At 37.6% G+C, this 17,468-nt stretch overlaps 1 protein-coding gene across 5 annotated transcripts in view; it reads right to left on the reverse strand.

The window, feature by feature from the left end:
- Positions 1-17,468, reverse strand: part of CARMIL1 (capping protein regulator and myosin 1 linker 1) — a 382,099-nt gene that overhangs the window by 153,332 nt on the left and 211,299 nt on the right. For all 5 annotated transcript variants that reach the window (XM_020986870.2, XM_020986868.2, XM_020986867.2 and 2 more), the window contains 4 exons: positions 17,367-17,464; positions 16,947-17,017; positions 16,406-16,479; positions 1,086-1,161 (listed from right to left, as the gene is read on the reverse strand). In XM_020986870.2, the coding sequence (XP_020842529.1) occupies positions 1,086-1,161; positions 16,406-16,479; positions 16,947-17,017; positions 17,367-17,464 (319 nt within the window). The remainder of the gene's footprint in view (positions 1-1,085; positions 1,162-16,405; positions 16,480-16,946; positions 17,018-17,366; positions 17,465-17,468) is intronic.

Here is a 17,468-nt window from a genome sequence, read left to right on the forward strand (position 1 = left end):
CTAGTCGTGATTTCCTACTGTTTCCCTATGATTCATCATTGCCTCTAGTCCTGACAAGTAATTCGCATTTCCATTTCCACTCAAGATTCAGGAACACCGATGAAGCAACAATGCCTGTGCCAGTCTTACTGGTAGCAGAGGAATCAAATCATTAGAAACCAGAATGATGTCCTATGCAGGCTTCCTAGTAAAAGTCATAAAACCTGCTAGCAAACCCAAATCTTCATCACCACTAGCCCTCTGTGACAGCAATGACATCAGTTATCAATGGCCAGTTTTCACTTCACATCATATCTTTTTCCTGATTCCACAGTCCCCTTATTTTATTGCCTTGGAGAGCTAGAGACTCTCTCACAGGGGCCACAAAATTAGAGGGAGGAGAAATAGCTGTTACAGTTTCTTAAGCTAAAAAGGTAAGCAAAATGGAAGACTTGGAAGAATTTTTTATCTTCCTTTATGAATGGTTGAGTGGAGCTTAAAAAACAAAAACAACCAAACATCCATAAATACACCTTTCACTACTACTTTAAAAAAGTTCAAGTATTTGGCTCCCTTATACTTTTTTGGGGTATTCACAGAATTTATCCTGATTATATATAACACTATGTGCTTGCATGTGCGCGCGCACACACACACACACACACACACAATGAAAGCTTCAGCTGAAAAACTAATGTTAATTATTACTATTGGGCCAGACCAACCACATCAATGAACTTTTTCCTAACTCTAAGCAAAACGGACTATTTAAAATAGGAAGCCATGACAGGAATGTAAAATCTGCTTTTTCTGTACCAGCTGCACAAACGTAACCCTTACAGTTTTTGCCAAGTGGATGTAGCTTCCTGTCTCATCTAAAATTGCCTGAAGCAGCTAAAAAACCTGAGCTAAAGCACTTTTCTGAAGCATCTCACATTACAGGCTTTGCAGAATGCTTGGCAAGTCATTTCTAGGAAGGGTAACAGATGCAAGTCTCTTGTACTGAGGAGTAAAGAAACTTCACTTTTTTTTTAAATAATCTAAACACAGCAAAGCAAAACTGACATGTATAGGTTTGGGATTTTCTTTTAAAAAAAATCACTTACCAATTTTAGATCCTTAGAGGACAGCTTTGTGAACCACTGATTGTATTCCAGAGCAGCAACGATAGGTATTAAGTCTCTAGAAGAAAAAGTATGAAGAAATTTCATGTACCAATTCACAACATAGCCCTTCCATTGTACAGGTAGCCACTTTACTGTCAATCTGAGACACTCACATTTGCTTGATATTTACTGTTATTTACAATGGGACATCAAATCAAAACACTTTTGGCAGCTAGAAAATTTAATTCAATTCTCTGACAGATGAATTCTGACATCTATTTGCATTTTGAATCTAGCACACAAGGGATTTCCATATGGGAAGGAGGCTGGACTAGGTTTCCCAATTCAACTAATTCCCTCATTCAACTCTGAGTCCATAAGAAAAAACCTTCTAGCCCTAGGAAAACTTTTTAACTTCATATTGACAAACCCTCTGTTTCTATTCTTAGTATCTTCATTGAAGATATTAATTTGAACTGTTTCCTCCCCAGAAATACTCTGAAGAGTATGAAATAAGAACCTGCTAACCTAGACAGTATTACTAATTGTAAGCAAGGCCTGTGCCTAGCTTGATGCTGTATCACATTTGGCACGTTGATAATAAGGAAATATAGTAGATAATATACTAGGAATTGGAGTCGGGAAGACCTAGGTTCAAATATCACTTCAGACACTTATTAGCTGAGTATTAGTGACCTTCAGCAGGTCACTTACATCTCCCTGATCCTCACTTGGCTCTTCTGCAAAATGGGGATACAAAGCCTGCATTACCTACTTTGCAGCAGTCTTTTGAGGCTCAGATGAGATCTTATATGTAAAACATTTTGTAAATCGAAGTGTTACGTAATTGTTGGTGGTTGTCATTAAAATTATTATTTATCATTCAGCTGCTTCTTTACAATTACACATGACTTCTTGTCCCGCAGTCCTATGTGCCAACCACACCTAAGACGTTTCATCTATGTTCATTTCTAAGCGTGGCACGTCCTGTGCCTTTTAGCTACAGAGGCAAACTTTTGTTTTGATGCAAAGAGGGTATATTGTATATACTGTGTCTCCGAGGATGAACATCATCGCACTAAGCATCATTCTTCTCCCTGCTCCTGCTAGGAAAAGCTCATCACCAAGAAACTCGTCACCACAGAAACTGCACCTCATGAGTACCCTCAGTAGCCTCTTCTCCTCTGACTGAGCAAAACAAAACAAAACGAAAAAAATCCAACTCCTCCCAAAGGCCCCACCTAAAGACGGTTCAGAAGCACAGCCAACTCTTTGTTTCCCATCAGCTCTACTCCTTGATTCCACCATCATCATGGCCCCAGGGTAGTACCTTGTCCCTCCCTGATGTCTCCCTCTCTCCCCTGCTTTTCAGCTTCCTTCCATGTGTCGTTCCCCATTATATCGTACGCTCCTTGAGGGCAGTAACTGTCTTTCTTTTTCTTACTTGTTTCTTTAGCACTTCCTGCCTGGCACACAGTAGGCAGTTAATAAAAGGAGTTCATGTGTTTACAGTTTTCTCATTTAAGCTCACACACTCCTATTGTCTGATACGATTTTCCTTTGTGAAAGAACAGGGAGCCTGTTAAGAGCGATATCTTTCACGTTGATTTGAGGAAGTGCACATCCTCTGAATGACTGTAGTGCCTCTCCATTTTCTGTGGCCTTTTCTCAGTCTCACCTTGAGAAAGTACTCCAAAATGAGCTACTGCTGTCTGCTGACAAGTTCCAGCTGCTATCAGGGTCAATATTACTTTAAACAATCCCCAAAGGCTCCCTTCATTCATGACTGCTCTCCTACAGTTCACCATTCAGCCACACCTTTGGCAACCTGCCCTCATCTCATCACTTTCCACGATTTCTTCAGCCTGGCAGCTTCTGTGCCTGGGCAGTAATAGCACTTCAGAACATCATTACTGGAGATTCTATTCTGTTGTTTGATGTGAAGTGTGGCAAGTGGGCCTCACAGCGACAGCCTCTCAGGAATAAATAAGGCTTTGTTAACAGAGTCAGCTCTTAACAACACTGATGCACTCGCTAGGCAGGATAGAACCTTCTATATGAATTTCATGCAAAGACACTTCTGAAAGCTAACTAGTTCTTTCACGATGACAAGTGAGCCTTTAAAACACGAACCTAATATGCAAAAATTTTCTTCAGCTAAAAACTGTCTGGGATACTGGCAGACATTTGGACAGTTCAACTAATAATCTAAAGATGCAGTTGTAACATGGGACATTGTGGTGTGATGGAAAGAGCCCTGGACTTTCAGTCAGAAGGTACAGATGCAAATTAGGAATTCTGTTACTTTTGGCAAATCACTTTTTCAGTCTCAATCTCCATCTATAAAATAAGGGGGTTAGACCGGGTGATTTCTCCAAGGTACCAGACAGCTCTAACATTATGGTGAGGAAGGTGAAGTTAAAATTACACCTTTTCAATTATCTCCTCTACATATCCAGTTTGAATCTCTCCCTGAGCTCTAGTCTGGAATTTCCAACTACCTGAAGGGCATCTGGACCTTGATATCGCCATCAGCACCTCAAACTAAATATGTCCAAAATTAAATCTACCATTCTCTCCTCCTCCCAACTAGAATCTGCTTCTCCCCACAGCTTGCTTATGTCTGTCATGGTACCACCGTCCTGGTGATCATCCACGAGCAGGAGGAGGAGGAACACAGAGGGCCTGGAAGAACAAATGGGAGACAGACAAGTGAGGGTGGACACAGACAAAAGAGGATGACTGACATGCAGGGTAGAGCGAGGTCAAGGACAGCCACATGAGGACCAGACACAGGAGTGGGTGGGCAGAACAGGCAAAGGTCTCCTCTCTTGGCAGCCTCAAGTCAAGCTCCCAATCTGGTAGTGGCATTGCAGGCAGTGGTCTTTCCATGTGTCCATTCTTCTTTTTTCACCTGGAGGGTGTGGCTTTGTTTTGGTTTTTTTTGTTTGTTTGGGTTTGGGGGGGGGGGGGATGGAAGGACCAAGTGCCAAGCAAGGGACAGAGGAGGGACAAAGACAGACACAGAGGAGAGAGAGGGAGAAAGCACAGTACTGTGTAGTAAAGTTAATACAGGTGTTCTTTTGGAATGCAGATTTGTTTCAGAAGTCTTTACATAGAGTCAAATGTGCATAATGAGAATTTCCATAAAGTTAGAACTATCTGTATTAAAATTCAGTGACCTCCTAATGCCTCTAAAATGTAAAATCCTTAACCTGGCATTTATAGCTTTGCCCAATCTGGCTCTAATGTGTCTTTCCAACCTTATTAGAGGAACAAGGTGGTGCAGTTGATAAACTGAGGTCTGGAGTCAGGAAAACCTTAGTTCAAATCCAATCTCAGATACTTGATAGCTTTGTAATCCAAGGCAAAGCACTTAACCTCTATCTATCTCAGTTTCCTCAACTGCAAAATGGGGATAATAACAGCATCTACCTTGCAGGATTGTGGTGAGGATCCAATAAGCACTTAGCATTGTGTGCCTGGCTCACAGTAGGAACTTAATAAATTCTTGTTCTCTTCCTTTCTTACTCTATATTAATCCCCTTCAAGTATTGCATGCTGTATCCAAAATGGGCTTCTCCTAGATCTTTTTCTATCTTATCTCACTTCTGTGCCTTTATTTGGGTAATCCACCATGCCTGGAATGTGCTTCATCTTCATCTTAACCTTATGGAATTCTCTTTCCTCAAGGTCCAGCTTGGATCTCAGTGCCTCAAACCATTTCTTTCTCATCTGCAGATTATACATTCTCAACTTCTCTGATGTGGCATACTGCCTTAGGATTTTCATTACCCTGGCCACCTTCCTCCAGACACTAACCAACTTATCAACATCTTTCCTACACTGTAGTGTCCAGACTAAACACGATAATCAAGATAAATCACGGAAATGGACACTGACCCATTAATAACTATCCTCCAGTTCCACTCATTCAGCAAATTCCAAACTTACCTTCCTGGGTGAGTTATTTTCTAGCCCACATCTCGTCCATAAGAATATCATGAGAGGCTTTGTGATATTCCTTGATTTAATCTAGAGGTCAATTATGTCTACTGAACTCCCTTTTTTACCAAGCAAAGGAAAAATGGTGAGTATGGAATGACCTGTTCTTAATGAATCCACATTATTTCTTAGTGCCTTTTTTATTGTTTCTGGGGAGGAGGAGACCTGTGATTTCACTGGTTTAGAGAACTTCTGGTTAGGAAACTCTTTCATTAATATAGATCAAAAACTTTTTAGTAACATAATTTTAGAGAGTTGCCTGATAGCACTAAAAGATTATGTGACTTGCCCAGTTACTTGACTTGCCCTGGGTCAGTCAGTTTGTATAAGAAACAGGACTTAATGATTTGTTTCCTTTTCTAGATGTTTACAAGCTATTCCTTTAATAAGATATTCTGGAATTTTTTTTGGCCAGGCATCAAAGTCATCCTTTCACTTCAGTCAAACAACAATAAAAAGTATAGCATTTCAACAGACTTCAGAAACAGTTAAGTTCATGAAGTGCTCAACAGATTTCCTTTCAAACAACGATTTTTATGAAACCTTGAAAAATATCTTCCTTATGTACAATAAGATTAATTAAAAAGTGGTAACTTTCATATGCCTTGGCAGGCATTATATTATAGGAAAACCAAGATGATGGCAAGAAATTGATAGTTTTCAGTTTCTTAGATCACATGTGGCCATAAGGCCACAGGTTCTCCACCCCTAACTTAGATAAATATCCTGAAGAGATCTAAAAATGGAACTACTATTCAGTTATAATACAAATATACAAATGAAAATTTAATGCAGTTCTGGTCCACATAATAAATCTTTGAACAAAAGATTAATAAGCACGTTCACACGTTGCAGATCATGCTATATAACTATGGACACTCTACCTCTGTTTCTCTCTCAGTGGCTCACCTACACATACACACATATTGCTCATACACACATATATACACTCACATGCAGTTTGAATTCTTTGGAATGGAAATCTTAATTTATTATTCATGAAGACTTCACACTGACCTCCCATCAGAACCACAAACTAAAACAACAGAGTCAGCAGAAAAACAGATTTATGAGGCCATATAAAACCAAACCACAATTCCCCACTCCCCTCCTCAACCCAAATCAAAACTAGAAGCACTGGTGAAGCCAATAGGTAATACCCACAGGTTTTCTTTTTGAGTAGAAGCATAAATATCAACAGTTTAAAATTTATCTAAGATAAATTTGAAAACTTCTGACACAAGGCCAGATATTAGCACTCAAGAGTCTTGGTGACATGCAAATCAAGCCATCTCCTTTCTCATTTTCTTATAAAGTAAAATTTCATAAGATATGTTATAGTCATATTAAATGAAATAACAATGTAAAATACTTTATAAACCTTAAAATGCTATACAAATGCTAGCTATTCTTATTACATTTACATATATTATTTTTCTTATCAATCAACAGGTAATTCTGATATACTGTGTCAAAAAGCATAGGACAGGTGTGGAAACACAAGTATATTAGTATACTATTGGTAGACCTATGAATTAGTTTAATCACAAAGGAAAGCAATGTGGATTTTTTAAGTAACTAAAATGAAGAGTCCTCTAATTTGGAGAACCCACTGGTAGATTAAAGGTCAATGACCCCCACCAAAAAAAAAAGTTCACATACATGCCAAAACATCCCAAGCAGCACAGAGGCAAAGAACTGGAAACAAGGGAAATGACCAAAATACAAACAGAGGAAGAGGAATGCAATGGGATATTACTGTACAACAAGTACTGAGCATTCAGAGAGACATGAGAATATTGATGCAGAATGAACTGATGAACGGATGAAGAATGAAGCAAGCAGAATGAGGGGGGGAAAACCCTGAAATCTGTGTAAATGTAATGACCAAGCTTGGCCTCAAAGGACAGATGAGATGTATTTTATGTGGAATAGTACAAACAGAGAGCCAAGGTTAATGTTAGTTTTGTTGGACAAACTTCCTGGTCATCCCCTCTTCCCACTTCTTTTTAAAACAAGGATTAGCTCTATGGAAAGGATGGGAAAGGAATATATTTGGAAATTAAGGCAATATGAAAAAAGACAAAAAAGAAAACACTGAAAAAATTGTTGATTACCTTTGTTTTTACAACACTTTAATTTTCAACTATATCCCTCCTCTACCCAGTAAATCTACCCTTAAGGGAAAAAATTAGCATAATCAAAGGACAAATCCAATGAGCATGATAGTAAAAGTAATGTTTCACAACCAAAGCAAAAAATTGAGGAAGGTACATTTTTTTCAATACTTTTTTGGAAACTAGCTTTGCCATTATAATTACAGAGATTTCAGTTTCTTTTTGTTGTTTTTCTATACATTTACAATGTTGTAGTCATTGTGTATATTTTTCCTAGTCATCTGCTCATTTCAGTTCATAAGCTCATATTCAGTTTTTATAAGATCACATAAGTCTTCCCATGCTTTTTAAATTCTTCATTTTCACTATTTTCTGTATCACAGAAATATCCCATTATATTTAGCCATTCCCTGAGAATCTGCTGCTATGAATATAATGGTATATACAGCAACATCAAGTGACTCCACTGAACATCATGGCTCCCCCAGGAGAAGCTAATTACCAAGCAATTTTTAATACTAAAGGCTCTTTCGACTTCCTCAGTCACCTCTCCCCACTGACTAGGGGGCTAGAAGGTAGAGCAATAAATTCCTGCCAAAGCCTTCCTTTATAGAGGGTTCAGAACTTTCTTGGTAACTCCATTTTCCACCAGGGGCTCCCTTTAGTTTCACCTTCACAGATCATCCTACCCACAATGTCAGACACTCCCTTCATTGCTCCCTTCTACCTTCTAGCTTCCTTTTTTGTGTTGTCTTCTCCCTTTAGATTTTAAGACCTTGGAGGGTAGGGACAGTCATTCTTTTCCATGTCTATCTCCAATACTTAGCACAGTGTCTGGCATAGAGTATTGAATTGAATTGAAATAATCTAAATGTGAAGATTCGCTTCCTTCTGTGGGACTTCAAGTGACATTCCTTTGACAAAGTGTATATGGGTGTGTATGTGTGTATAGTATTCTATCTGTTGAGTGGCAATACAGCAGTTAAAGGACCTGGGATTTGAATTCCACAGCTGTTATTTATTAACTGTCCAAAATTGGACAAATGACTTCCCTCTGGCCCTCAGTTTCCTTATCTATCAAATGAAGGAGGTACAAAGGATGATGATGATTATGATAATGATGATGACTATAGCATTTACACAGCACTTTAGGGTTCGAAAAGCACTTTAAATATCTCATTTAATTATTACAACAACTCGGCCGATGGGTGCTATTATCCCCATTATAGAGATGGGAAAATGGAAACAGAAATTAAGTGATTTTTCCAAAGACACACAGTTAATAAATCTCTGAGGACATATTTGAACTCTGGTCATCTGGTCCAACACTCTAACACCTGTACCATCTAGCTGCCTGATAACAGTAGATTACCTTTTAAAGTCTCTTCAGCTCTAAATTTATGATCCTAAATTTGAGATCACATCGAAATTGAGACATTCCAGTCAAGAAAAGTGGAGAAGATAATCATGGCTCCATGAGTTAGAGCATTCTGTTCAATGGAAGATTAAATATCATTTCAGTCAATTAGGGAGGAATATAAAACACACCTTGGTATAACCCTTACTTGCAGAACATGCAGAGATCCCAGAATCAACTTCTCTTAACTCATATTAAAACCACCACCTCCAAAACCCAACTAAACCCAAAGGCCAAGAAACAGGGAGGCCCAGATCATGGGGCAAGAGAGAGAAATAAAGCTCATTAGTCCGAACTGCAGTTATGGCCTATACTTAAATGTAAAATGAAAAATGCGGCACTTAGACCATTTGCTTCATCTTGGAAGCACAGACCCCAATTTCACACCTGACTGGCTTTAGAGCACAGTAACAAGTAGGATATGTAAACATCTGTCTTGTATAAGTGCTCAGGTTGTACTTTCCAATGTGGATGCTGGTCTCAATGCAAACAGCCTCTCTATCATGCTTTCCCCTACCAGCCCCCTTTGGGATTTCCCATCATGGCATGGAGGTTTCTCTATATATATGGTTGTCATTTTGACTAATTTCCTCCATCTTGAGAAGTGGGAGCAGCTTTTCACCATGAGCCAACAGCATTTATTGAGCTCCGGCCATGCTATGCTTCATGGCAGGCTTTTAATTACTGTATGACCTTTGATCCTAGATGGTAATCACTGCTGCTAGCAGTTGTCAGCATTTTAGTGAACCCAGTCATCAATCTTTGGGATAAAGAGCAGTACATTTCTTTTTCTTCAGCCTCTCTACAGGTCAACAAAATCTAGTACTATCAAAATGGTGTTACTATTGATTCTTTAAAATGAGCATCTGAATGACACCACAGTACTCTGGTCTTGAGCAGGACACTCTGGTCGTGACTTATCTGCACAGATAGCCTGGCATTATCCTCCTTATTCCCTCAAAGCTCCTTCCTGCATAAAGACAGAGTAAATATAATGATTCCATTCTTCAGAAACCTATACAAATATGAAAAGAATATCGTTAAATAGAATTTGTTTTGTTAATGAGGCACAACAATAGTAAAGTCAGAGTTACTGGCTAACACAGAAACAGAAACACAAACCCAAACCACAACTACCCCTCGGAAGCCAAATGAACCAGACTTCTTTTATAAATCTCCCCTCGACCTAAAATATAGAAATTTTTAAAAATAGCATGACTTGTTCAGAAAAAAAACAATTACTTCTTTAGAAGCACAGACCTACTAAGTGTCTGAGGAAGAATTGGAACTCAGGTTTTCCTGACTTCAGGTTCAGCCCTCTGTCCGCCGTGCCACCGGCTTGCCAAATGAAGAAAACCAACACCAAGTGATTTATGGAGGAGCATGGTATTGTCATACTTTTCTTGAGTCAACACACTTCTTGCTAGACCACCATAAAAGAAATACAATTGACAATCTCTTATTTTCACAGAAACGGATGACTACCAGTATTCCATCCCTATTTAGAGGAAGAGACTCAAATATAACAGGAAGCAAAAAAAAGTCTACTTAAAATGAGTTTCTGATTTAAGATGAAGAAAAGACAACTCAATAGCTACATTCCTGTAGGACTGTTCTGAAATTGTTTCCCCAATAATGGCAACACCATTTTTTTCCCAAAAAATTTAAAATAAGCTGGCAAAAGTTATAAAAAGCCTAATAATGTAGAAATACTTCCTCCACTTTTACGCCCTGTATGATCTGATCTATTCAAGATTTTTCACATAGGGTTCATATTGACCCATTCCTCATGTTACAGGTCACCCACTCACTCTCCTCTGTCACTCAGCTAAAATTGTGAAAACAAATACATTAGGAACAAAAATTTTTGATCCAAAATAACCATTGCCACTGAGCTGTACTATGTTAGAATTAGGAAACTCCCAGAAGCCAAGTGTTAAAATTAAATAGATGAAGATTGTCAGACCTCTGTCTTATTCACATGCACAGCTGTAAACGGCTTCCCTTAAATCTTCAAATTAAAAATATGTAAGTTCACAGAGGAGGTATGTTTTGTCAGAACACAGAGCCACATCAATGTTTTACAGACATTCATGTCCTTTGTAGGTGCAAAAAATGGTTCCTTCTGGTGTAAATATCACTGAAAGACATGTATCCAGCAAAATTTTTGTGAATAATTGAGATGCTTTTTCTCTTTAATATCAAGAATAGGAAAGGTATAAGAGAAATAAAAATATTGTTATGTATAGAACTTATTCCTTCATAGTAATGGAAAGACAAGTGCTGCTTCCTTAAATCAAACAAATTTAAATACTGGTCAAATATCAACTCCACACATACGGTGTGAATGATGAGAATAATTTTATCATTTTCAGAAGAAGAATAATTCCCACAGATATTTAATGGCAGCATACTGAACTAGAAATAACAATGGACTGGGAGTCTGGAGAACCAGGTTTCAGCATTGACCTAATCTGTTCTCAGAACAAGGGCAAACCACTTTATTTCTCTGGACTGTTAATTTTTTCATCCGCAGAATAGAGGGGTCACACTGGATAATCTCTAATTTTCCTCCAGAAATAATATTCTATGATTCTGTTTATGTATGACTTAAGAGTCACAAATGCTCTGGGATGAGACTCTGTCGACCAGTTGTCAGATACAGAACAACTCGCTGTTCCCCTGATAAAAGGAATAAAAAGACAGAGTTTACATTGGGGAAAAAAAGAGCAACAATATCCTTAGGACAACCTCGCTGAGTATAACCCAAACTCTGTCTATGGACAGCATCAAAATCAAGAATGTCACCTTGACGGATAAGAAATATGATGATACATCAGTGCCAGTCTGCAAAGAGCTGCTGGCAGGGTTCTTATGAGCCAAGTTTAAACCCAATGATGCATATCTGAGTCTTTGGAGGATTGATGAGAGTAGCTGCTCTTAAAATCTAAGAACAAGAGAAATCAATGAATTAAAAGCTATATATTCCCCTATTCACACTAGTGCCTCTCCCCATCATTCTCTGCCCTCCAAATTATAGTGTAATTACATTTTTAAATGACAATTCACAGTCCTTTAGGATTTCCTGTGAGTAATTTATAGCAGGGGTTTTGTGAGGAATACCTCCTGGTGATCCACCAATGCCTAAACCCAAAGAAAATGGAGGGACATACTTTAAAAAATTAGGACATTGCAGACATATAGGTCACTATTTTTCTCAATATTTCCTACTATATCATCTTCTGACAGGGGTGCCAGAATCTAGCTATTTTACTATTCCTATCATTTTCATACTAGAATATCCTTCAGCAACCAAAACACATATACAACACTACAGAGAGATGAAAATGTAAAAGATCAATATTCTCTTGCTTAGAATCTAATTAAAATAATCTAATTCAAATAAGACAACAGAACAATAACAATCCCACTAAAATAGAAGGTACATGCTAAAAACAAATACAGACATAAACACACATTCAGGAGAGAGGGGTTGAGACACTTAGATTTGGTCACAGAATAAATCTAAATCTTCTTATCTAACTGTGGAAAACTTTCATTAATAGAGAACTGGTCCTGAAGTCAGAAAGCCTCAAGTTCAAATGTGGCCTCTGACATTTCATGGTTCTGTGACTTTAGGCAAGTCACTTAAACTCTGTGCCTCCATTTCCTCATCCATAAAAAAGGAATAATAAAAAGTATCTACTTCATAAGGTCAGTGTGTCAATACCTCACAAGGTTGTTGTGAGGAACAAATGAGATATGTGTAAAGTGCCTATAAACGTTCAAGCTTCTATCTAAATGCTAACTATCATCATCATCATCATCATCATCATCCCAACTTTGATGTTTACTACATCATCCCCAACTTTGATTTGACCTTGGCTAAGTCATATAATTTAATGTCCTGGACCCTGGTTTTCTTATCTGTAAAAGGAGGTGGTGTATTAAAAGTACTCTGAGTTCCCTTCTGGCTCAAAAGCTAAGATCTGATGATGTACAGAGTGTCTAGGAGGCAGGAGTCCCTGAGAATGAGTATATTAAAAAGCTGTATTACGGAGAGAAGAGGAATGTCTACACAAAGAATGAATCAGACTCACTGAAGTACAACTGTACATGCCTCATCTCCCTGACTGGCCTAGGCAATTCTTTAAGGGCCATCATGGAATCCAATTCTTTATTCAATAAACATTTATTAAGACCCCGCTACATATCAGGAAATTTGGTATGTACTCAGTAGACAAGGACAAATAGAAGCACATCGTGCTTTCAAAGGAGCTCACAGTCTACTGGAGGAAAAAATAAGTATATACAAAATAAATAAATAGAATGCCTTGTAATAAGCAGAAGATGGATAAAATAGCTGGTGAATGAATATTTAAAAAAAAGAAGGAAAACATATATAAGGTAGATGATTCAAGCAATGTTTAGCTTTTTCTTCCATAATATGTGGGGTCTGACCTATATATTCAAATATTTCAGCTCAAAATCGCATTTTGCTAAATATATAAGTGGCTCGTAGTTAGCATCTCCTTAAAAAATTAAACAGAGTTAGTGAAACTGTCCATGACTAAGCATTTCTGCACAAATCTGTAAGAAAAAAGTTAAAAGTTGGCACTCTCTGAAGCAATCCAATATATTTCACTATCTCTACAGTCCCAGCCATGTCAAAATTTACTCTATATTCACTTATAATAAGATCCCTTGTTGGACCAAGCACTTTCCTTTGTTGCCCTCCACAACTCATTTTTATGAACCACATTGGCAATAACTTAAACTAAATAATCTAATAATCGAAAATTGGGCTTAGATCAGGGATTCTTAATTCTTTTTGTGACATGAACTCATGGGCAGTGCTTGTACATGTTTAACAACAGGCTTTCTGGGAGGAAATTTATGCATAGCACACCTTTAGGCTTACTGTGGGTTGTTACCATTTTCTCCATCCCTTTCTCAAGTCTTGACAATTAACAAAACAATAAATCAAACCCTAATTTGTAGCATTTGCTGATTTCTGAGGTATAAATGTTCATCCTAAAAATTTAACAACCACGGGGAGCTAGGAGGCACAGTATATAGAGCACCAGCCCAGAAATCAGGAGGACCTGAGTGGAAATCAGGCCTCAGACCAACCACTTGTTACTTACTAGCTGTGTGACCCTGGGCAAGTCACTTAACCCCAATTGCCTTAAAAAAAATTAACAATTAGTTTTTATGAGCCCGTTCAAGCTGCCTCCAGCATACTTTTGCATGCACAGCCTTGGCAGCCTGGTAAAGTCTATGGACTTTAATATTTTTAAATGTATAAAATAAAATAGATAGTATTACAAAGGCAACTGATTGAAATAGTTATCAAAATATTAAAAAATAAATAAATAAATTCATGGACCCTAGGCTAAGAACCCATGGATTAAAGTGTTCCTTCTGAAGAGAGAAGAGAGAAATATGGCAAACACAATCATTACCAGGAAATGAGTGTAAAACATTATAAAATAACAAAGGAAAAGAGTAACAATTAGGCAGAAGGCTTTTACACAAATTTTTCAAGTGGTAAATCATTCCACCTAAGTAAAAACAAACTGCTACCTTGCACAAGCAACAATGATCACCAACTGGATAATGATATCTTTGTTTTGGTAAAAGGGAAGGAATGACCCTCCTGACAAGATAACACAGTACAGTAACAATCTGATAACATAGGAAGGGGTTTGTCTTGGCAGAGTTTGGATGGTAGGAAGAAAGATAAGCTCTTTTCTTTCAGGGAGAAAGTGGGAGTTAGCAATCACCATGTATACACATGTACACACACACCTACATACATATATTTGGTAATTTATTTCTATGCAACTGGTTTCCTTTGTAATTCTATGTCTTTTATTGTAGGAATCTGAAAATATTCTTCTAAGAAGGGGCTTCATCAAACTGCAAAAAGGTTAAGAAATATTCCTCCAGCCTAAGTAGCAAAGGCTGCATCCAGGATTTCCTCTCAGCATTGCCAATGAGAATGAAAAATTAGTTTTGTAGAGATGTGCTATTTATAAATGTTATATGTATATTCAAATTTCTGAAAATCTAAAAGATTCACAAGTACTTCTTATAATTAATAACAATTCCCACTGCCAGAACATTCCATATTTGACGAAGCACTTGCATCACAACAACCCTGTGATACAGGTAGTATTATTGTCATACAAATTTTGTGTATTAGGAAACTGAGGCTCAAAGTGTTAGAAATGGGAATTAATCTGGAGAGAAGAGCAGTCTTCTAACTCCAAGTCTAGTGTTCTTTCTACTACAGCTCTCTACTTATAACACATTTCATGATTTTATCACACAAGACACTTAATGGCAAATAGGTTGGGAAATTAGTTTTACCCTATGATATTTATCTGTGTCTAGAGGAAGGGAAAGGACAACTTGGTGGCTTGGTGGATAAAGTACAGCAGAGATGTCAAATTTGTGGCCTGGTCAAAAGTGAGTGCCTGAATGTGCCAAGAATGCAATTGGGAGGCAGCTAGGTGAAATAGTGGATAAAGCACTAGCCCTGGAGTCATGAGGACCTGAGTTCAAATTCAGCCTCAGACACTTACTAGTGTTGTGATGCTGGCTAAGTCACTTAACTCCAATTGCCTCCCCCACAAAAAAATATAAATGTAATTGGGAAATGTTTAACAAAATTTTTAAAAATGCAATACAACAAAGATAATGTTAATTTGTGGTTTTCTAAGTCAAGAGGTGGCACACAGGGATTTGTTTCTATTTGATTTTGACACCGCTGTAGCACAGACCTGGATTCAAATCTTACCTCAGACACTTCCTGGCTATGTTGCTCTCTCCCTTAACTACTTGGTACCTCTGTTTCTTCATCTAAAAAGTAAGTCTAAAATGAACATGTACCACATAGAGTTTTAAGAATCAAATAAAAATCTATTTGAAGTTCTTTGCAAACCAGAAAGTGTTATGCAAATTCTAGGTATCTTAAGTATCTGAGACCAGATTTAAACTCAGGTCTTCCTGATTCTAGGCCCAGTGTTCCATCCACTGCAGCACTTAACTGACATAAAACAGTTAGAGAAAAGAGTAATGCATTTTACCTATATTACTGGTTAACAAGGTTTTAGTGGACTACCCTTGGAACCTAGACATCACTTATAATGCTCATACTACAGGAAAACGCATTACTATCTACAACTTTTAGCTCTGGAAACTGGAAACACATCCCTCTACTATAACTATGGCAGCTGGTGCCAAGTAAGAATGGAATTTGTGGCTTAGGGCGGCATGTGCACACGCACGCGCGTGCGCGCGCCCCCCCCACACACACACACCCTTGGAAAATTATTTTATTAGGTTCCTTCAAAAGGAAAAATTCATGCTTAAGTTTAGGGTCTTAGTTGCCACTATGCTGTGTAGTTTTTTTTAAATTACAAAGAAGGTGACAATTTTTAATAAATTACTATCTGGGTAACTGTATGAAGTGTATAATTTTTAAAAAACCAAACCACAGACACCAACCACTAGCATCAAACTAATATATAAATGAATGAGTAAACACTTGGCAAGTTGTCACAAAAAACATTATAAGTGAACATCCACTTTAAAGAAAATTGAATCTTTGTAAGCTTTTTGATTCCCAAAAGGGAATGATAACTGTAGTCCTAGGACTAACCTGATTCCCAAAAAGAAGGGACTCTTCTGTGAGAATGGGTACTCCAATGATGTACCAATAGAGAACTGCTGCTATGGAAAAGCAATTTGGGGATAAGTTGAGACATACTCACCTATGGTCAAGATGGCTAAAGTCTTGCAAATTCAGTTCCCGAGTGTCTTGTGTCAGATAAATAGTATCCACATCCTATAAGAAATATAGTTTGCTCATACGGATAATTCATACATATAATCAGGGAAACAAAATTTTTAAAAGAAATGAACAGTTTCAAAAAGGGACAAGGGATTTACCTTCAGCTCAATTGGGTAATCAACCCTAGGAAATTTGAAAAGCTTCACACAGTGTGAGGAAAGATGTCACTATCAAGTAATATACAAGGGAAAAAACAGCTAAGCAAACAGCTATTTAACCTACTCTCTAGTCTAGATGAGGGATTTTTAACCTTTTTAAGTCATGGACCCCTTTGGCAATCTGGTGAAGCCTATGAACCCTGTCTCAGAATAATTTTTTTAAATGACAAAATAAAATAAATAAAATAACAAAGGAAATCAATTGTATCAAAATAAAATTGTCAGTTTTTTTTACACCACAAGTTCACAGAATCTAAGTTAAAAATCTCTGCTCTAGATAAAAATTTGGACAGATGGACTCACCCACTGTACTTCTTCCCTGTATGGAAATCCAAGCCAGTCACAAACGCAGGCATACATCTGAGAAAATCCTCCTAAAACAGTCAATTGAAACACTAGTGAAAATCATAGGTTCACTGTCATTAAACAATACAATTAAAAAATTTTTAAATCTTAAACATTTAAAGGGCTTTCTATGCTTAGAAGCTTTTAGACTAGGAAAACAGAGCCAAGATAATGCCACATATGTCAAAGTAAATACAGAGTACGATGCAATGAGGCTTAAATATAGGATTTTTATCCACCAATCAAGAGTCCACTCTGAGTTAATTACAGGTTAAAACTAATTGCACCTTTACAACAACCTGCTTGGAATAGAATTCAACTTCCTGGCATGAAGAATTTTACCTAAGATTAACATTTCAAATTTGAACGTCTGCTTACCACAAGGTCCTAGTTCTGTTACAGTCTGGCTGTCCCACAGTGTCTGGAGATTTGTAAGTCTTTCAGAGGGCTCCATAGCAATTTTTTTCATAATTCTCCTAA

Source organism: Phascolarctos cinereus, unplaced genomic scaffold (genome assembly GCF_003287225.1).
Source record: "Phascolarctos cinereus isolate Bilbo 61053 unplaced genomic scaffold, phaCin_HiC Scaffold_4;HRSCAF=312, whole genome shotgun sequence".
NCBI lineage: Eukaryota > Metazoa > Chordata > Mammalia > Diprotodontia > Phascolarctidae > Phascolarctos > Phascolarctos cinereus.